General features: G+C 37.0%; 2 protein-coding genes across 2 annotated transcripts; both read right to left on the bottom strand.

The window, feature by feature from the left end:
• Window positions 1–11,669: 11,669 nt before the first annotated feature.
• On the bottom strand, window positions 11,670–12,497 carry LOC135612191 (zinc finger protein ZAT2-like). Its single transcript, XM_065108332.1, has one exon. The coding sequence runs from the start codon at window positions 12,495–12,497 to the stop codon at window positions 11,670–11,672; it is 828 nt and encodes a 275-aa protein (XP_064964404.1).
• A 3,319-nt stretch (window positions 12,498–15,816) lies between these two features.
• LOC135611742 (zinc finger protein ZAT2-like) lies at window positions 15,817–16,644 on the bottom strand. Its single transcript, XM_065107644.1, has one exon. It carries the CDS (start codon window positions 16,642–16,644, stop codon window positions 15,817–15,819), a length of 828 nt encoding a protein of 275 aa, XP_064963716.1.
• Window positions 16,645–22,467: the final 5,823 nt, after the last annotated feature.

The raw sequence follows: 22,467 nt of genomic DNA, 5'->3' as shown, positions 1-22,467 counted from the left end.
GGAAGGCATTGATTTGCAAAGGAAAAGCTAATAACACTTTTTTGTGTTTAAGGTACCAAACATTTAGCAGCAATCTAACGATTATTTATAGGTCGATGCATAAATTAAGCCAGTTATAAAATTATCATTATACTATTCATATTAGAATCGAAATTAAATAATAATATATTAGACTTAAATACCTTTAGATATCATGATCAAACTACATATTCTTTTCCGAATATGATAATACATTGTAGTCCGTGGGAAGCACCAGCACCATCGATCTATATAAACTATAATAAAGTAGAAAAAGAGAAAAGATCTATACTCTCTATTTATATATATAATTCCTATAAAATTCTCTATTGAGAGATTTAGGATAGTAATTTAGAAAAGTTGCTCTTATCAAAGTCATCCGAGCAATCCTACTATGATATTCTCTCTATTGGTTGATAATCCTAATAAAAATCTAATCTGAATTTTAATATATCTTATCCAATTAAACAGGATCACATAATCTAATATTATCTCATTCGCCCTTAATTAATAAGATATAAAATAAAAGTTTAAAAATCATAATCAAATATAATTTTATTTAAAAAATTTACCTAATCGAATTCTAAAATTTTGAAAAATATTTTACATGTGCACACAAATTTTATAAAATAGACCAATTAGTCAAATAAATGTAATAATACCATTAAGTCCAACTATTAATACAAGTTACAACGGTTGTATATCATTAATATTATATTATTCTCTTTTATGTATCATAACACTATTATTCTTTCTTAATGGAGTCCAAAATAATTCATGTAATTTATCTTGTCAACATAATCTTAAATAGGATAACATAAATAAATAAATTTAATATCAATAATAATATTCACTCAAGCATATATCATAATTTATTTTATTGGTTGCTCATAAATCTTGTCATAAAAATATTTTTTTTTAATACATAAGGTTATAAAGCCTCAATAAATGGATCGACAATCACTACCGTGGAACTTAAGTTTTTAATTAACAATAATTATTTTTGAGTTCAAGATAATTTACAAAATCGATATGTGAAAATATTATCATTTCAAGCTGATCTAATATCTTATATTTGAGCATATAATCTTTTATAGATTTTTTTCTTTGTAACTTTCTAATATTTTATTGTTAAATAGCTTTAATATCTATCCAATATCTTAACTATAAAATTGATATCTAGTCTAGTGTAAGCTTGAGTATATAATGGACTTCCAACTATGGATAAGGAATTTATCTTTTATTTGATTTTTTAAAGTCATTTTGAAAACGATTGAAACTTTTAATTTTAACATTTGTTGAACAATCTTTGGGCATAATTTTTGGGCAATCTTTACGTAACAATCTTTGGGCATAACCTTGATTGATTTTTTTTATTTTTTAGAAAAAAATATTTGGGCATAAGTCTAGTTGTATCGTCCGATATTGCTCTTTTAAGTCATGTTTAATATTAAAGAATCATATGTAACTAATTTTTTTTATAATTATTGGATAATTCATCGAGTTCCCGATACCAGGTTCATCGATTTAACTCTTCTTTCATTGTATCGTATCACTTTTTAGAATATGAAAACGATAAGGGATCCCACTTGGTTCCTATATTATAATTTAATTCTTATAGATATACCACTAGAAATAATATATCTTTTTTCCTTTAGATATTTTCAAAATTATGAATTGTGTTTGTTTTACAAGATTATCAACAATAACATTAACATTATATGAGAATACACTAATATTATTTTGTTTTTCATCTTTATTAAATTATTTAGTGAATTGAGAAATATTTTTTAAATATAAAATGATATAAGAGTATCAACCTATATCTCCTTAATATCAAGATTAAATCTTAAGATTTTTTAGACTTATCTTTAGATTTTCATCCCATATTGATTCAAGGATATAAAAATAACACATCATACTTCTATTTATATTCATAATAGTATGGTTTCAACTTTTAGCACACTTGCTAAGGGCATGCTAAACACAAACATCCTATTTTTCTATAAATCTAATAAAAGAGTTAGGATTATGAGCTTACTTATCATATCTATAATAAAAATTATCACCTTTATAAAATTTAATAATTTTAATATTTTAATCTAATTATCTCTTGACCTAATTTATATATACCTAAAAGTATAACAACATAAGATCTTACATAAATTAGATATACATAATTAGATCTCAATATGTTATCTATAAAGGTAAAAAAACATCTCTCTCTATTAAAACCAGAAACATGAAGTAACCCGTAAATGTAAGCATATATAATCTTAAGGAGTTCATGAAATTATAATTTATTTTAATATTTCATCATTGTAAACTCAAGATTTATATTAATTTTATATAAACAATCATCAAGAATTTAAAAACTAACTTGTAATAATAAAAAAATATACTAGTTTACGACTAGTAAAAAATAATAATATCTTAACAATTTTAGATAATGAAACCAAATTTCTAAAATTGTAAGAACATAGCATATATCATAAAGATATAATCAAATGAATCGTTTTTAAGCATAAGCGATAGATACCTATCACTATCGTTTTCGCTTTAAAATGATTCTATGTAATAATATTTTTTTTATATTTTATGTTAAAATGAATCTCTACATATTATTGGTAATATAAGTTGAAGCATCAAAATCAATATACTAAATATTTGAAAGGGACTTCGTAATATTTAATTTGAAACATACAAGGGTTAACCTTATACTTTTTCCTTTCAAACCAAACTTTATAATTATTTTTCATATCACCTTTCTTACCAAAGAAGTAGTATTTTACGAGTAAAGATTTTCTTTTTACGAGTCTATATAATATTTGTAAACTCAAGTCATCTATGGTTTAATTTTCCTTTATTATTACCCAAAATAGTTTATATAATATTATTACGAGTCTATATAATATTTGGGTATTATGAGTAATACCCAAAATAGTTTAAGTTTTTCCTATTTTAATCTTTTTTTTTAAACACATATACTAATTATCTCATTTATGTTTTATGTATTTTTTATTTGTGTTGTTATGAACTTTAAATGAGTCAAACTAAGAAGAAAGATAATTAAAAATAAATTACATATGAACTCATAATATCTAATATTTTAAACTTTACAGTTTTGTTAGCCAATAATGAGGATATATTATAAAATTTCTTAAATATCATAATACTAGCTATAGTCAATTCTTTTATTAAGATATAAATCAATGACTTGTTAGCAAATTTAAATCAGTCTTTAAATATTTTATTACGCTAGTTGTATTCTATAATGAAGTCTTAATATTATTAATAATTTATTATTAAATTAATATTTTTATCTTTTCTAATTATTTATTTTAATTATTTATTCTACTAAACTTTCAGTAGTTAATTTTATGAGCCTTTCAATTAATTTGATCAATATCTAATATACTAAATGTGAATTGCATATGCTCAAGTCATTCAAAAATAATTTGATCTAAAGATTAAAAGGACACTAGATACATGATAATGGAAGTACCACTATAATAAACAAAAAATAAAAGAATATTGATATTTTAATTTTTTAATAAATATTAAATTATTGATATCATCTCTATTTCATCTTTCAATGAAATATTAACATATTTATTATTTAAAAAAATTATAATTATGGCTGATTGATATCATCTTTGTAGAATAGTATTGTTATCTTTTGGTATATAACTCTGAATGACATGAATATCCAAAATAATATTATATTACCTTATCACATAATTATTTAAAAATATATTCTTCTTTGGGATTATTCAAATTTTCTAATTATATATGTTATTATGAATATTATTTTTTAATACTATTTAAGATTAATTTTAATATAATTTTATAAATTTATTAGTCTAGGTTATTTTAATAACTATAAGACTAATATAAAAATATAAATTATATTTTAAATATTCTATAAATAATAAAAATATTTATTATAATTTACATCATATAAGTCTATCATCCTAGGCCACTGTGGTAATTACAAGTTAGATAAAACTTAGAGATATAAGTTACAAATAATATTCACTAATTTTTTAATCTAATTATATAAAAAAATTAATAAGAATAATCATAATAATCATTAAACAGCATCATTAATCAACACATTAAATAAAATTCTTGACTTTATGTGAAAGCAAATATTATTTCAAAACTTTTATACATATGCTTATGAATAACTATATAAATATCTAAAAACAATAATTAGACTTTGATTATCGCAAACAATAAAAATTTCACTAATATGCCATATTAGAAAATTATAAAATAAATCTATAATTTATAATATTTTTATTCGGTAAAAGATCCTAAATTGATCAAATCAATCCTATTTAATTGAGTAAGTCCATAATTGGACCATCTAAATTAGGTCCATCAATCCTATTTAATTAGGCAAGCCTAGAATTAGACCACCCAAATTAGATTTAACCAATTTGGGCCTAACACCAGCCAATTAGACAAATCAAAATTGATTTAGAATTGTCAACATCTAATTGACCTAAGACAAAAATTAGATCAAAATCATGGTCCAATCAAATTGCTAGCAAAATCCAAGTCCGATCAAAAGCATAAATTGACCAAAGTCAAAATCACAATTTGGTCAAATTTGATCAAAATTTATTTTTTTTTATCAAATTAGGTCAAAGTCGGGGCTTAGTCAAAATCCTAAAGGGAAAGGTCAAATTTTGACTTTGACCAATTAGATCAAAATTACGTCGAACTCCCTTCCCTTCCTCTGCGACCTACTTCCGTCGTCGAAGCGTCAACCGCGTCCAAAGGTTGATCCTTCACTAACCCGATGACCCATTTCCTGTAGCTGCCCAGAAACGTTGTCGTTCAGCCCGACGAGCCCTTCATCCATCACGGAGATGCCGTCGCATGAGCAACATCGTCGCACGATCGCCGCCGCAGGCAGCATCCTCGCACGTCGTTGTCCACTACCGCATAGCCGATCGACCACCTAATCGGACTCGCCTGCGCTGAGCTACATCTCTGTGGACATTGCATCGTGCACAACAGACGTCGAATCGCAAATCACAATTACCACTTGTGATAGGCGACCCCCTAACACTACTGCCACCATACTCAGCACCACCTATGGCCAAGTACTTCCACCGCAGCCCACCTGTGAGGCTGCCCCTTTCCGTCTGACTCCCTCCCAGGACGCTAAGCGACCACGACACATCGCAGCACCGTCGCACGTGATAATGACACCACCTAAGGCAACCGCTGCATGCAACACCACCGTTTCCCTTCAACAGTAGTTGTTGCATGCAGCGTTGCCACCGGCAAAGCCTTCTGCCATCGTTGTGTGTAGTAACCATGACCCATGGTAGAGCCAGCGATCAAGGAAGATTGCTGCCCTCCACAACTCTACCTACCGTAACCGTTGCATCTCCTTCGCCTACTGCTCACAACAACCATTATCCATGACAAGCAGGATCGCATGCTTCCATCTGCAGTACCACCTGTGTGGGTGAAGAGACCTTTATCCTCAGCAAGTGCGTAGAGCGACTCAAGTAAGCAAATAGATCTAATACTTTTATTATCTGTATATTTGATATTAAAATATGGTTCTAATACTAATTATAAATATAAAATTATTATTATATTATTGTTATATGAAAAACTTTAATGTCAAAATTAAAATCAAATAACGATAGATTAACATTATATTTATATATATGTTAAACTGCATAGAAAGCACTAACGATATGTAAAAACTAGACTTATCTTCTTTTTATTTACTACATTTCATACGACCACAATTAATGATGGAGCAGAGAATAAATTTATAATCTCTATTTATATATAATCCCTAGAAGATCATGTCTAAATATAAACGAGTGCAAAAGGTTTAAAATAGTAATTTATAATAATTCCTCTGTCGTCTTTAAAAGAATTATATTATAAATAGATTTTCTTTCTATTAATAGATAATCTTAATTAGAATTCAATCAAAATTTTAATATATCTTATTTAATTAAATAAGATCACATAATTTTTAAATCAATTTATAATAAATAACATATCAAGACAAGTAAGAGATAAATATCTTAAACCACCAATACGACTAAGATGATGTACTTACATTGGTGTCATAAGTATTTTACTAAGTAGATCATTAATGTACTTGTATTAGTGTCTCTAAGTCCGAGAAAAAAGTTTGAGAAAGTAGTGAAAATCCCCTAAACTTTTAATGGAAAACCTCTTGGTAAGAGTATCAATAAACTTGTTTATGGTCTCATAATTAACGATAATAATAAGATAATCAACGTATATGAGAAACATATATAGTAACATAAGATTGGTTTTAATGAAATAATAATGTCATCCCAGAGCACACAACCATAAAAAGTACAAACATTTTAACTCATTGGGCCAAGCAGCTTGTTGGAATCTCTTTTAAGTTGATAAAGGCATAAAGATAATTTAAAGACAAGTTGTTGCTACATAAAATGGCTTATGTTAGTGAGTCATGCATGAAGCCATTGTTAGCATCCACTTATGATATAAGACTATACTTAGAATAGGTGAAATTGTTGTTGGCTTAATTACTTCATGATCTAAATCAGATCGTTAATGAAATCTTTTAGCTACTAAACACAATCTATCTATTTGCATCTGAAAACATTCTTGCGAGCAAGCTCCCTAGTTCTTTTTTTTTTAGCAGAGCAATAAATTCATTATCATTATGCCAAAATGATCCCTTGATGGCATGAGAAACATATGTTGGTTCAATCGATTCCTGTAGAGGGTGTTTTAGTAGTGGTATGAGGAAATTGCTTAAACATATGAGGGTGTTCATTGATTATGAGAGAATGATAATAAATAAGGATAAGACATTACCCAGTTATGATGATTTGAATGGACTTATAATATTCTTGATTACGGAACCAAAATATCATAGTTTTGTTTCAAAACATTATAATTGAGTTTAATTAGCTCAAATCCATACAAATTTTGATTAGTAATCCTATATTAGTAATTCTCGCTTAGCCTCAAAATTATGTTTTATATATTTTGAAAAACTTTAAATATGATCTTCCCACAAAATACTTCACCATCACTGTAGTTTGTCTATATCTTTTTCTTTGGAGCATTCCTCCACAACTCTGTTGGTCTGACCATATAATAAATACTTCACCATCAATGTAGGGTTTGTCTATATCTAAGTGAGTATTGTTGAATCTCGTATTTTGATGATGAAACTACTTGATATATGTTTATGATTTAATCTGCGTTTTGAGTGACGCAGGATGCTTCGATCAGGATGAGACAATTAAAGCAGGAAAATCATGTTGTGCCGAAGGAACATGTCAGAAGATTGGACGTCGGGCCGGTGGATCGGTCGACGTATCGACAGAAGGCTTCGGGCCGTGGACTCGGGCATCGGGCTAAGAAGAGCGGGTATTGTGCCAAGGATATCGGAGTTGCGGAGTCAACTGGCCGATTGGGCAATAGGCTACAGGAGAGGATGATGCGCCGACGAATCGGACGAAGCGTCGAGGGACCAATGACATGCCGGACAACTTGGTTAATTGCTTAGGATTAATTGTCTCGATCGAAGTTTTGTTTTAAGTGTGCAGGATTAACTACGATGAAAGTTAGACAAGCAGCAAGAGTTACGCCGGAGTCAAGTCAATGATCACGTTGGGAGTTCGAGAGTTCGACGGAAGTTCGGACAGTCGTCGGAGGTTCTGCGGGAACAGATCCGAGAAGTCCAGAAGCTTGTCAAGCGAAGCTCGTCGGAACTCGCCAAGTGGATCATCACAAGTCTAGGAGTTTGCCGGAAGTCCGCAGGAGGATCACCGAGGGTTCATCGGATGATCGACGGAAGTTCGCCGGAAACTCGCCGGAAGAAGCGATTGACGCGCCGAAACAAAGCTGCAGAAATTGTCTAAGGCTTAATCTTGGGGCAATTGGGCCCCTGAAAAACCAAAATTGGGCCGAATGGAGCTGCCCATTCGGACCCTGATTGCACCAGGAGGTGCAACCGCCCAAGCCAGGAGGTAGCACCGCCTGGGCTAAGTCTCCCAGCGAGACTGGGCGGTGCAACCGCCCCAGCCAGGAGGTGGCACCGCCTGGGCTCAGTCTCCGAGCGAGACTGGGCGGTGCAACCTCCCCTGACAGAGAGGTAGCACCGCTTGAGCTCGGTCTTCGAGCTCTGGCAAGCGGTGCAACCGCCTCAGTCAGGAGGTGGCACCGCCTGAGGCTCAGTCTCCGAGCCAGACTCGGGCGGTGCAACCGCCCCTGATAGAGAGGTGCAACCGCTTGGGCTCAGTCTTCGAGCCCTGCCAGGCGGTGCCACCGCTCCAGTCAGGAGGTGCAACCGCCTGATCCCGGAATTCCGGGATTTGATGGTTTTGAGCTTCAAATTTGAATTGGGTTGGGGCCTATAAATACCCCACCCATTCAGCACAGAAAGCATATAGACCCATACCGAAATCTTGATCTTTTCTGTGATTCCAAAGAGCTCAAAATTGTTGTAAAGCCTAAAAGTTCTCCTCCTTCTGTTCTTCAAGTTTTAAGTTGTAAAGAGAGGAGAGAAAGGTTCTGTAAGGGTTGTCTCCTGATCCCGTCAAAAGGAGTGAAGCTGTAAAAGGGCAGTTGGCCTTCGCCTATTGAAGGAAGGCCTCTAGTTGACATCGGTGACCTCGTCGGAGGAGGAAGCCAAAAGTGGAGTAGGTCAAGACTCACCAAACCACTCTAAATCTCGGTTTGCATTTACTTTGAGCATTTTATCATTACTGCAAACCTCCTAAATAGCTACTGCCTTCTGCGCTTTTACGAACGAGTTTCTAAGTTCGGATCTGTCCGAATCTGCGTTTAGACGTAAATCGGCGTTTTCGTACAATCATTACATTGCAGTTTACGTTTACGTTTTGATTCCATTTATAACTGCAAACTGCCTTCTGTGCTTTTACGAACGAGTTTCTAAGTTTAGATCTTTCCGAATTTGCGTTTAGACGTAAATCGGCATTTTCGTACGTTCATTACATTGCAGTTTACGTTTACGTTTTGGCTACATTTATAACTGCAAACTGCCTTCTGCGCATTTATAAAATGCATCTCAAAGTTCAGTATCTTCAGAATCTGCGTTTAGACGTAAACTGCGTTTAGACGTAAAACTGCGTTTAGACGTAAACTACGTTCAAACGCAAACTGCGTTTAGACGTAAAACTGCATTTAGACGTAAACTACGTTCAGAAGTAAAACTGCATTTAGACGGAAACTGTTTAGACGTAAAACTGCGTTTAGACGTAAACTGCGCTTAGACGCAAACTGCGCTTAGACGCAAATTGCGTTTAGACGTAAAATGTGTTTAGATGTAAACTGCGCTTAGACGCAAACTGCGTTTAGACGTAAACTCCGTTCAGACATAAACTGCGCTTAATCTTAAGTAATCTTAGAATCAGCTTTTACATCGAGATCGTTTTTATCGAACGAACACAGCTTTCGGTTTTAATCGCTGAAAAATTTTTGCTGCACTAATTCACCCCCCCCCCCCCCCCCCCCCCCCTTAGTGCTCTCGATCCTAACAATTGGTATCAGAGCCCGGTTTTTCTCATTTCAGATTTACACCCGAGAGAAATGGCTCTTCATGGCTTTCAAGAGGGCTTTTCGATCTTTCGTCCACCATTGTTTAACGGATTGGACTACACTTATTGGAAAACTCGAATGAGAGTTTTCTTGATTTCTACGAATTTAGATTTATGGAATATCATTGAAAACGGTTTTCAACTTCCCTCTAAACCGATGAACGAATGGTCGGATTTGGAGAAGAAGTATTTTTCTTTAAACACAAAGGCTATGAATGCCTTATTTTGCTCTTTGGACAAAAATGAGTTCAATCGTATTTCTACGTGCGAAACGACTTTTGACATTTGGCGAACACTTGAAATCACGCACGAGGGAACTAGTAGAGTCAAATACTTGAAAGTTAACTTTTTATTGCATGATTTTGAGCTTTTTCGAATGCAACCAAGCGAGACTATAGGCGACATGTACACCCGTTTCACGGATGTCATCAATAGTTTAAGAGCTCTTGGAAAATATTTTTCAGATTTTGAACTCGTAAACAAGATTTTGCGTTCTCTTTCTAAGAAGTGGGATTCAAAAGTAACTGCAATACAAGAAGCTAAAAACCTAAACAACTTACCACTTGAAGAACTAATTGATTCGTTGATGACATATGAAATGGTGCACAATGCACATGATGAACATGTTGAACACAATCACATTCCAAAGAACAGGAAGGATTTGGAACTCTGGACAAATGAATGCCACTTGAGCGATGACTTAAGTGATGAGGACAATGATGAACAAAACAACCTTCCAAAGAACAGGAAGGATTTGGGACATAGAACATTTGAAGACCACTCGAGCATAAGCTCAAGTGATAGTGAACTTAAACTACAAATGAAACGAAAATTAAAAAGCAAAAAGAATGGAACTACTTGCTTTAAACGCAAGAAAAAGAACAAAAATTGGGATGAATCGAGCTCCTCCGAAAACGAGAAAGTCAACAAAAGCGAGGCGGCAAACTACGCCTTAACAGCCTACGACGTTGAGGTAATTAAAATGCTTTTGGTTTATTTTGAAATTACTTGACGCTTTCATGATGTATTTTCTTTTTTAGTTTAGAATTAATTTTCTTGAAAATTACATGATCATGCTAGTAATTTCGAAAATAATAATATTGCATATTTTATGATAAACAAACAAAATAATTTTGATTGAAAATATGAAATAGTTGACGTCGGTGACCTCGTCGGAGGAGGAAGCCAAAAGTGGAGTAGGTCAAGACTGACCGAACCACTCTAAATCTCGGTTTGCATTTACTTTGAGCATTTTATCATTACTGCAAACCTCCTAAATAACTACTGGCTTCTGCGCTTTTACGAACGAGTTTCTAAGTTCGGATCTTTCCGAATCTGCGTTTAGACGTAAATCGGCGTTTTCGTACAATCATTACATTGCAGTTTACGTTTACGTTTTGATTCCATTTATAACTGCAAACTGCCTTCTGTGCTTTTACGAACGAGTTTCTAAGTTTAGATCTTTCCGAATTTGCGTTTAGATGTAAATCGGCGTTTTCGTACGTTCATTACATTGCAGTTTACGTTTACGTTTTGGCTACATTTATAACTGCAAACTGCCTTCTGCGCATTTATAAAACGCATCTCAAAGTTCAGTATCTTCAGAATTCGCGTTTAGACGCAAACTGCGTTTAGACGTAAAACTGCGTTTAGACGTAAACTACGTTCAGACGCAAACTGCGTTTAGACGTAAAACTGCGTTTAGACGTAAACTACGTTCAGACATAAAACTGCATTTAGACGCAAACTACGTTTAGACGTAAAACTGCGTTTAGACGTAAATTGCGCTTAAACGCAAACTGCGCTTAGACGCAAACTGCGTTTAGACGTAAACTGCGCTTAGACGCAAACTACGTTTAGACGTAAACTGCGTTCACACGATTTAAGAAATAGCTAATGAAATACCTCACATAAAACAAAAAAAAAATTCTAATATTCTACTCGACCAATAATATATAATGGAATCAAATAATAATAATAATAATAATAATAATAGTATTAGAAGTAATGAATGAATTGGTAACACCCCACAGGATCTTACTTCGAGTCTTTGTGGGAAGAATCCCTGTGGCTTTGTCCGGCCAACGCACTGGAAGTCGAACTCCCGTTGCCATTGCCTCCGGTAGTATCATCTGAGGATGCCGGAAGTAGGTTCAGGTCCAGCCCTCTCCTCCTCGTCCTTGTAGTCCCTTCCGCTGCCATTGTCGATGTCGATGCCCCCACCACAGTCGTCGCCAGTGTAGGAGTCGGCTTGACCTCCGACGGCCCTGGTTCCTTGCTCCCTCGCTTCCTGGCTCTCCTCCTGCCGGCTCTGGGACCATACTCTCGTGCTTCTTTGGCCCTCTCGTAACAGCCCTTCTGGCTCTTGTGGCTAGCGCGGTGGCCACCGAGGGCCTGCCGGGTGGGGAACTCCCGGTTGCACCCGCTGCAGACGAACCTCCTCTTCCGCGACGCCTCCTCTTGCCCCGACAACAGGAGCAAGGAGTCCGCCACCTCCTGCTCCGCCCCCGGGCGCATGGACGGCGGGAGTATCCCACGCCACTTCCTCAAGGGGTGGCTCCGCATGTGCCCATGCAAGGCTTTCACTGAACCGAAGGCCTTGTTGCAGACATTGCACTGCTGCAGCCCGGACGGCTCGGCCTGCTTCGGCCGCCCCCCAGGACTAGGGGCACCGGCGTCGTCGTCCGCCGCCTGTTCCTCCTCGTCATCGTCCCCGGAGAAGATGGGCTCCGCGTCGACTGTGTGGGCAGGCTTGAGGGGCTTATCGCGGGACGGATCGTCGCCGTTGTCGTCGCCGTTGCTACCACCGTCAGCCGCGAAGCTGCCGGGGTGGACGGGAGCAGTGGGGGCATGCGCGGCACTCATGGTTTGCGAGTGCAGTTACTCCGCTCGGCATGAAGGCGACTCGGGTGAGCAAAAGCGGTTGTGTGCCGTTTGACCAGTCACGAGAATGGCGGGCCGGGCATCGCTGTCGCCACTCACCAACCACACCGAGTAAGTTGATGTTGATGCGTGGATGGCACTGCGCTTGTAAAGAGTGGTCACGTTTTTGTATGTTGTAATTTTGATTGTTCGGGGGGCGTTCGTCATCAAATCAAAAAGTGTTGTGCTCTCTGACGCATTCATAGTAACGAATACGTGGGATTGTGGAACCAGCGCGCACCGAATTGGTGGTGTTCCTTTTCCTGTTGGATGTCCGATGGTTCAACATTTGCTTGTTTAGTCTTGGAATGTCTCCACACTGTCTCACGTGTGACTATCAATATCTACAGCGATTGCTGGAAGTAGAATTTCAATTTTAATCTATTTTGGAAGTAAAGAGATAAGAAGCACCAGGATTCGATCAAATGATCTTCCAACAATAATCTATAATCTGACTAAATGTTTACGCCATCACTTTTACTTTTAAGATAAACACGCCATCATGCTAAACTTGTTTTTTAGATAGATATAAAGTTGTATAAAATGAATGATATTTCAAACTTTCAACCCAAAATACATCATCATTTTCGGTGATGAAAATTTTAAATTTATCAAATGAGATTTTAAACTCTCAATCCGAGATGAGTTAGTTAGGTAGGCAATGTGTTCGGATACACTACCATACTATACTAAACTTGTATATAAAGTTTCATAAAATGATTTGATGTTTCGCACTTTCAACGACACATCTAATTAATATATTCTTAAAACGATTAAGAATATATTAATTAACAACTGGCTTAAGAAAAACGGAAATATCTAATTTGTTGGGTTTTGTAGAAAGCTGATGTCTTAATGATATATAGCAGGAAGTTGGTATCTAACAAAATGCCAGATATAGCAGGGTGTCATGAAGATGATTCAAACCTAGGAAAGGAATCTAACAGGCACAGTGATGATTCCTTACGTAGATAGTGGAATTTTGGGATCTTTCAACAAGCATAATCATCACTTCGAGTGTTAGTGGAAAGAGTATTATTTCCACTAAATTATCTATTGACTTTCCAAGTTCAGTTGTCATCTGGGCATAAAAAGTTCCAAATTGCTATGACTTGTATAAATCATTGATACTGATGATTCCTAAGAAGCATGATTTAAAGGCCAAGAAAGACGTGGCTAAAAGCCGAGAAGCCGTAAAGGCAAAAGGGAGATTTTGTACCTTTACGACTTTTAGGCCGAATGGAGATACTGCACACCCAGATTTATATACACATGGAATCTTTTACATGAATATAACAATAACAATAATAATCATTCACATCAAATGATTTTTATTAATGACAACCAAACCAAAGATTTAGTTCGCTTGATCTTATTTAGAGGATGAAAATGCCCATGAAAAAGCTTCTTTTGTTGGGGTGGGGGGGGGGGAAAAGAGATTTGTAATAGAAAAGCAGCTCTCAAATCTTGATGATTTGGCTATTGACGATACATGAAGATAACAAATTTGACGGACAGGTATTGTCAAATACCAATATTTCCTGCTTCATCATAAGTAGAATATATCCAAGAGTGCAGATGGGCTTTTTACCGCTGCAATGCAAACTGCCTGACTTCTTCCATACAAGGCCAAGAAAAATGCATAGGTTTGCCGCTGAAACCAACATTGTACATCTCTGCAAGCACATAATGATGTCGGTGGCCAAATCCAGTAGTGCTTTACTGGTAAAAGGATGTCCTCAGTCCCGAGTGATCCACCTGTGTCCATGGATCTCATGCCGGCCATGACCATGATCACTAATCTCTCCCCCGCTTTCTGCGCTTGTATATCCTGATTTCCAACGACGTCTTCTTCCTCTTTTAGAGCCACTGTCGCTAATACTTCCATCCAATAATGGGTCATCAATTCCATGAACTCGCCTAGTAGGAGAAGATGAGCCTATGCAACCATCATCTTTGGTTCTTAGCTTCTTATAATGCTTTCTTATGTTCTTGCGAGCAAGCTCCCTAGTTCTTTTTTTTTTAGCAGAGCAATAAATTCATTATCATTATGCCAAAATGATCCCTTGATGGCATGAGAAACATATGTTGGTTCAATCGATTCCTGTAGAGGGTGTTTTAGTAGTGGTATGAGGAAATTGCTTAAACATATGAGGGTGTTCATTGATTATGAGAGAATGATAATAAATAAGGATAAGACATTACCCAGTTATGATGATTTGAATGGACTTATAATATTCTTGATTACTGAACCAAAATATCATAGTTTTGTTTCAAAACATTATAATTGAGTTTAATTAGCTCAAATCCATACAAATTTTGATTAGTAATCCTATATAAGTTTTAGTATTTTATAAAAGTGCTGTGTATGATAATTTGAGTGGTTTGATGGAAATTAAGAAGATTTTGGTATACTTTTATTTTTTTTTTTCTCGCTTAGCCTCAAAATTATGTTTTATATATTTTGAAAAACTTTAAATATGATCTTCCCACAAAATACTTCACCATCACTGTTAGTTTGTCTATATCTTTTTCTTTGGAGCATTCCTCCACAACTCTGTTGGTCTGACCATATAATAAATACTTCACCATCAATGCAGGGTTTGTCTATATCTAAGTGAGTATAACCAACAGAGGTGTAGATGCAATGTGGAAGACATTTGAGAAATTGACAATTCTATTGATCTCTCTCTTATATCATTTATAACATGTTTATATCTAAATATACAAGATGTGTTCATGTTTAAATATGATCTATTCTTGAGCATAACATTTGATGATTTGCATGCGAGTTCTCATCCGTTTCTTCGGAATGGTTACATGAGATTACTAAACTATTTATACGTAAATATATAAATAGAATCAATTATATTGATCGTAGCACATTCTGTAGAGATTTGTGCATTTGCATACAAATCCATTAAAACTCATCAGTATGCCACAACAAAACTTTTATACATGAACAGAAAACAAAATTAAGAGCAATTTCAGTACATAACATATTATGTTTCATGAGAAATCCACTATAATCATGTAATAAAAATATAAATACAATTCGCCTGCACAACTTATTGGCCATAAAAGAATGTCTGCATCCACACGATTTAAGAAATAGCTAATGAAATACCTCACATAAAACAAAAAAAAAATTCTAATATTCTACTCGACCAATAATATATAATGGAATCAAATAATAATAATAATAATAATAATAATAATAGTATTAGAAGTAATGAATGAATTGGTAACACCCCACAGGATCTTACTTTGAGTCTTTGTGGGAAGAATCCCTGTGGCTTTGTCCGGCCAACGCACTGGAAGTCGAACTCCCGTTGCCATTGCCTCCGGTAGTATCATCTGAGGATGCCGGAAGTAGGTTCAGGTCCAGCCCTCTCCTCCTCGTCCTTGTAGTCCCTTCCGCTGCCATTGTCGATGTCGATGCCCCCACCACAGTCGTCGCCAGTGTAGGAGTCGGCTTGACCTCCGACGGCCCTGGTTCCTTGCTCCCTCGCTTCCTGGCTCTCCTCCTGCCGGCTCTGGGACCATACTCTCGTGCTTCTTTGGCCCTCTCGTAACAGCCCTTCTGGCTCTTGTGGCTGGCGCGGTGGCCACCGAGCGCCTGCCGGGTGGGGAACTCCCGGTTGCACCCGCTGCAGACGAACCTCCTCTTCCGCGACGCCTCCTCTTGCCCCGACAACAGGAGCAAGGAGTCCGCCACCTCCTGCTCCGCCCCCGGGCGCATGGACGGCGGGAGTATCCCACGCCACTTCCTCAAGGGGTGGCTCCGCATGTGCCCATGCAAGGCTTTCACTGAACCGAAGGCCTTGTTGCAGACATTGCACTGCTGCAGCCCGGACGGCTCGGCCTGCTTCGGCCGCCCCCCAGGACTAGGGGCACCGGCGTCGTCGTCCGCCGCCTGTTCCTCCTCGTCATCGTCCCCGGAGAAGATGGGCTCCGCGTCGACTGTGTGGGCAGGCTTGAGGGGCTTATCGCGGGACGGATCGTCGCCGTTGTCGTCGCCGTTGCTACCACCGTCAGCCGCGAAGCTGCCGGGGTGGACGGGAGCAGTGGGGGCATGCGCGGCACTCATGGTTTGCGACTGCAGTTACTCCGCTCGGCATGAAGGCGACTCGGGTGAGCAAAAGGAGGTGAACGGTCGCGTCTCTTAGCGGTTGTGTGCCGTTTGACCAGTCACGTCTCTTACGGAAACTTTGATGATGCTGTCGAGGTACGGCAAAAGAGAAGGTTCATCTGCAACATGTGCAAGAGGGAGTTCCGTACTTGGCAGTCGCTTGGCGGCCACCGCGCCAGCCAAAAGGGCTGTTACGAGAGGGCCAGAGATACAAGAGAGTACGGTCGTAATGACGGCAAGAAGAGAAGAAGGAAGCGAGGGAGGGAGGAAGCCGGATCGGACCGTGTGAGGCCGACCCAGTTGATGCAGCTGCAGCTGCAGCACCACCACCAGCAAGATGCAAGAGAGTCCGGTCCTACAGCCGATGGGTGTAGAACAAGGAAGAGAATGATAAAGGAAACTATGGAGATGTCGGAGGAGGCCAAGCCTATTGAGGCAACTGCGGCGGAGGAGGCGTCGCAGGAGAATAGGTACATCTACAGTTGGTGCAACAAGGAGTTCCCCACCAGGCAGGCGCTCGGCGGCCATCGCACCAACCACACGGACCAAAAGGGCTGTTCCGAGAGGGCCAAAGAAGCAACAGAGTATGATTCTAGAGCCGACAAGAAGATGACGGGGACGAGAAAGAAAAAGGAAACAGAGTCATCGGAGGGCAAGCCAATTGAGGCAGTAGCGACGCATCCTAATTGGACAAACTATCTTCGCATTCACCCAAGAGATAAGCATTAAAGTACTTGGTGTGTATCTTCTTCGCATAAGATACATCCGCTTAGGTTATAAGCATTACATTATTTGATATATCCTAATTGGGCAATGTATCTCTCGACGCTTAATATGTTTGCTTAAGATATAAGGATCAAAACATTTGATGTATTTACTTGGGTAAAGCATGTAGCATCTAGTGGCATATAAGCATCAATGTATCTTATATACCCTGAGCAAACAACAACTCCCTAATACCTCATGCATCTATCTTAAACAAAGACATTTGGTGCCATCGAGTTTCCAAAATGAACATTGCACATAGACATTGGGAAATCCTTAACTCGAAGCATAAATAGGAGCAAATGATATAACGTTTATAATTCTTATCCAACTTCAAACGCAATAATATTCATAAAAATGAATTAGATCAAAATTGATATTTACAGCAGTTAAGTAGAGAAGGAAGAAAAGAGAGAGAGAGAGAGAGAGAGTTGGGCTGTTATAATATTGATCGTCCGTCGCAGCATACAGTAAGTGTGCCCAACTGTCACCCAAAAGCTACGAGGTTGATGACGCAGCTCCATCTTCATCTTTGTATGACGCCCATAATGCTGTTAAATACTTAGACCGAGAGACAAAACAAACACAACCAACTCGGTGCTGCTTCCTACGCAAAACCCGAGGGAAGAAGAGTCTTCACTCAGATAGCAGCAGCTCGTGGCAATCTAAAGCACACAAATGCCTCTTGCTCGCGGTGCCGTGCTTGGCATCTTCTTCTTGTAAAGCACAAGCGCCGACGATGCAGCACATCCTCAGGCGACCTGCATGCCAGTGTGACGGTGCACGTCGAAGGTCAACGTGCAATCTATTCTTTTGTTTTCTTTCTTGAGTACGTCGGAAGTGGATTTGTCGGTTGTGACGGACGATAGCATCGTCCAACTCACGTTGTCGAAGCCTAGAGGTTTCGCTAGGGGAGTCAAATACGATGGAGTTGATGATTTACTTGAAGTTAACGTAGATGACGATAGGTGACGGAAATGGTACTCCTATCTTCCTCCATATCATCCATCCTTTGGGATAGGTAGCAAAAAAAAAAGTTTGAACTTTAGTTCATCAAAAGTCATATACGAGCCATTACTTGCGGCTGCATGAAAATGTTCGACATGAAGCTGATGAAGTTATAGGCCCCCATCCTTCTTTGCTTAATTCTTTAACCTACTCCAATGGGTGTATGGCCCATTTTTGTTGGAAAAAAAATGCTCAATCTAATCTTATATGGGAAAATAGAAAACTACTCTCGTGAGACAAAAAAAATGCCCAACCCACTCTCTTTGGAAAGAAAAATGTTGATCGATGCATGATGTGTTCTCCAGGACATAAATATTAAAGCGTCTAATGCACCTTGAGTGAGCAAAACATCCCCTTGCATGTAGTGTAATTGCCTAGAACATAAATATCAAGGTGCTTGATGCACTCTCACTGAGCAAAGCATCTCCCTAAGATACATCCCCCCAACACAAAAGCATCAAAATGCTCGATGTATCATAGTATACATCCCCCAACACAAAAGCATCAAAATGCTCGATGTATCATAGTATACATCCCCCAACGCAACAGCATCAAAATGCTCGATGCATCTTAGACAAATCATCTACCTACACGTTAGGAAATAAGAACTAAAAGAAATAAGAATTAAAAGCATTCGATATGCCATAATCAGACAAAGCATTTTTACCGTGAATGATATCTCGAATCAGATCGAAAGTATTAAAGCATTTGATGCATTTTATTTGATCAAAGAATTTACTCATATATGATACTGCCTAAGCCATAAATATCCTGCCTAATATATCTTCCGATGCATCCATCCAGAGCATAAGAATTGTTAGGCAATTGATATATTGATATCAATACGATACTTATTTACAACCAATCGGATTCCGACTTCTTCCTTAAGTTAAAGTTTTCAAGTATCATATTGTTAGAAAAAGACGGCTTAGGTCAAATCAACTCCACCACATCATCGAGGGAAAGATCAAAGTTGACACTAATATAATAAAAGAAAGTTTTTCTAAAAAATATTGGCAGTAGTATGGTATATAAAAATAAAAAAAAAGGTGAAAAAGATAAAATCGAAAGAGAGAAAATTGGGATGTTATAACGTACTGGTTAGAAAATTGATTCATCTGTTGCATTATATGATAAGTGCGCCGAATTGTCACACGAAAGCTACGTGATTCATATAGCACCCACCTCCGTCTTCATATTTGCAGGACGCGCATAATGCTTCGACCAAGAGCCGAAACAAACCCAACCAACTCGGTGCTGCTACCTATGCAAAGCCCGTTGGAGTCTTCACTTAGATAGCAGCAGCAGCTCGTGGCAATACAAGTTCACAAATGCCTCTCGCTCGCACGGCCTTGCATGGCATCATCTTCATGTGAGTAGAAGCTAACAGAGATACACCATACTTGCATCAGCTGTTTCCTTATACCCTCTTTCTTAATCCGTCATCACTGCATGCAGTGATATCCTTACCAGTTTCGCTTGTTCAGGCAGTGACCCGCATCCGGCCGTGGCCGCCGCTGTGATGGTGCACGTCGAAGGGCAACATGTAATCTATCTTTTTTCTTTCTTTAAATGGTATGCAGTAATACTAGTAGTAGTCTGATGAGCGATGTGTATTGACGGAAGTGGATTTGCAGGTTGTGATGGACAATGGCATCGTCCAACTCACGTTGTCGAAGCCCCGAGGTTCCATTACGGGAGTCAAACACCATGGAGTTGGTAATCTCCTGGAAGTTAAGAACAGAGAAGACGGTAGAGGGTATGCTAATATATACTTGCAATTAATCTGTTTTGAACCCTCAAACACATATCGATCTTATCACCCACTGGTGATGCAGGTATTGGGATGTTGTTTGGAATCGATCAGATCCAGATTCAGGCATTTTTGATATGTGAGTGTAGCTGCTCATCACTCTCTTCCTCCTCTAACCTTTCGGCCTTTGCTTACCATTTCAACTAACTTACAGTGTACACGGAACAGAATTTGAAGTAGTGCATCAAGTTGCAAACCAGGTTGAGGTCTCTTTCAGAACACAATGGGATCCGTCATGATAGGGAATATTCTGCTACCACCCCAACAGCGGCAACCGACCTGGCACCTGGAGTCAACTTGGCGCATGCACGTGGTATGACCTTGAAGTTAAGGTATCGTTGGTTTAATAACTGAATTGAATATTTATGTAAAATCAATGCATGATAATTGATGAAATCATTTGCCACTAGATATGTTTTATATCTGGATCTATCTGGGTTTCATTTAATTTGAATGATTTACTTATACTTATATCCGATGACATTTTATATGATGTGAGATGATATAAAGGTCTATGTGATATTATGAAGTAGGTCTTCATAATCCTCACACCTAGCATTGCACCGGTAGAGATTTTTGGGCTTGCGTGATGCTTGTAGGTTCAGTAGGTCAAGTAGAGAGCTTATGGTAGCATGAAGATCAAAGATTTGATTAGTTTGAAGATACCATTTTTTGAGCATGTTTTCATATGATGTTTAGGCTTTGTAGTATTATTGGGTTATATTAAAGGTATGAGAATTGGTGAAGTGTTAGTAACATATCAAGCTGATGCACTTTGATATTACTTGGTCAAGAAGAAAATAAAAACATCATTTGTGGTATCGAGAGTGTCACTTTATCGAGTATCATAGAGTAGTTGATGGAGAGATAGATGAAAAAGTTATAAAGGGGTTGAGGTATAGTTGACCTAGAATAATAAGGAAATATAAATCTAGAGAAGAACGGCTAGTTGATATAGCGAGAGGTGTGCTTGAAGAGGTTTGAATATACTCCCTGTACCTAGTGATGAATTATTATTGTAGTAGCTTGTATTGTTAAAGAAGCAAGATTTTGAAAAAGATAGATGAAGTTAACAAAAAATAACATAACATAACATAACATAACATGATACAAAGACCTTTTGAGTTTAATAATCATAGCATTGAAAAATATTACGTTTAAGAGAGTACTCAATAACAATGCAAAGCTTAGATCTCGGTGTTAACTTGTCTGAAACATAGGGAAATAGTTAGGGACAACATAAACAATCAAATATTTTAATTTTTTATAAATTTGGATTATTATAAAATAGTATTTCAAATGATAACTAGTATTATAGGATCTGGATAAGTATGTAGTTAATGAGGTAGATCATAGTTTAAAAGGTTATTGACCAAAAAGTTAGTGTGATGGAGGCTTGGTATAAGATGATGAGGCTAGTTTCAACTATGTATTGATGTCTTCATTGGATAGAGCTAACTAGTTAAGATGTATGCAATGGTATCTTGAGATATTATATATCACATGATGAGAGGTAAGTTGTTAGAGCTTGGTATTCACATTTTTTATTATAGTAAACTATTTAGTTGGTAGACTAAAAGAAGTTTTTGATCACCTTTCTAAAACGAGTAAAAACAATTGTAACTTTATATTTATGTTTAAGAGAATATATTTAGTAAAGTAATCTAAAAAAAGATAAAATATGAAATTATTAAAAGAAGTGACTAGGACAATGCTTCAAACATTAGTATAAATAATTTCAAGTAGTTTAAAACAGAATATGGAAGATACTCTGAAAGATAGTCTATATAACTTTTATTACTAAGACAAGCATCACAGTGAGTAATAATTTTACTTAATTTAAAAGTTAGATGAGAGTAACAAAAAATTAGTTGTTGTTGAATAGAAGATAACATATGACCAAGGCGATAATTTCACACATCGATTGAAGCAACAACTGGAACAGTTGGGTTATTTGTGAAGTTTGACGATCACTTATAAATATCTTTATTCTAGTAGTTTAAAATAAATAATTTCAAGTAGTTTAGAACATGGAAGATACTCGAAAAGATAGTCTATGACATTTATTACTAAGACAAGTATCACAATGAGTAATAATTTTACTTAATTTGAAAGTTAGAAAAGAGTAACAAAAAAATAATTATTTTTGAATAGAAGATAACAGATGACCAAGATGATGATGTCACACATTGATT

Source organism: Musa acuminata, chromosome BXJ1-1 (genome assembly GCF_036884655.1).
Source record: "Musa acuminata AAA Group cultivar baxijiao chromosome BXJ1-1, Cavendish_Baxijiao_AAA, whole genome shotgun sequence".
NCBI classification, from domain to species: domain Eukaryota; kingdom Viridiplantae; phylum Streptophyta; class Magnoliopsida; order Zingiberales; family Musaceae; genus Musa; species Musa acuminata.
This window is presented reverse-complemented; position numbering and strand designations above follow the sequence as displayed.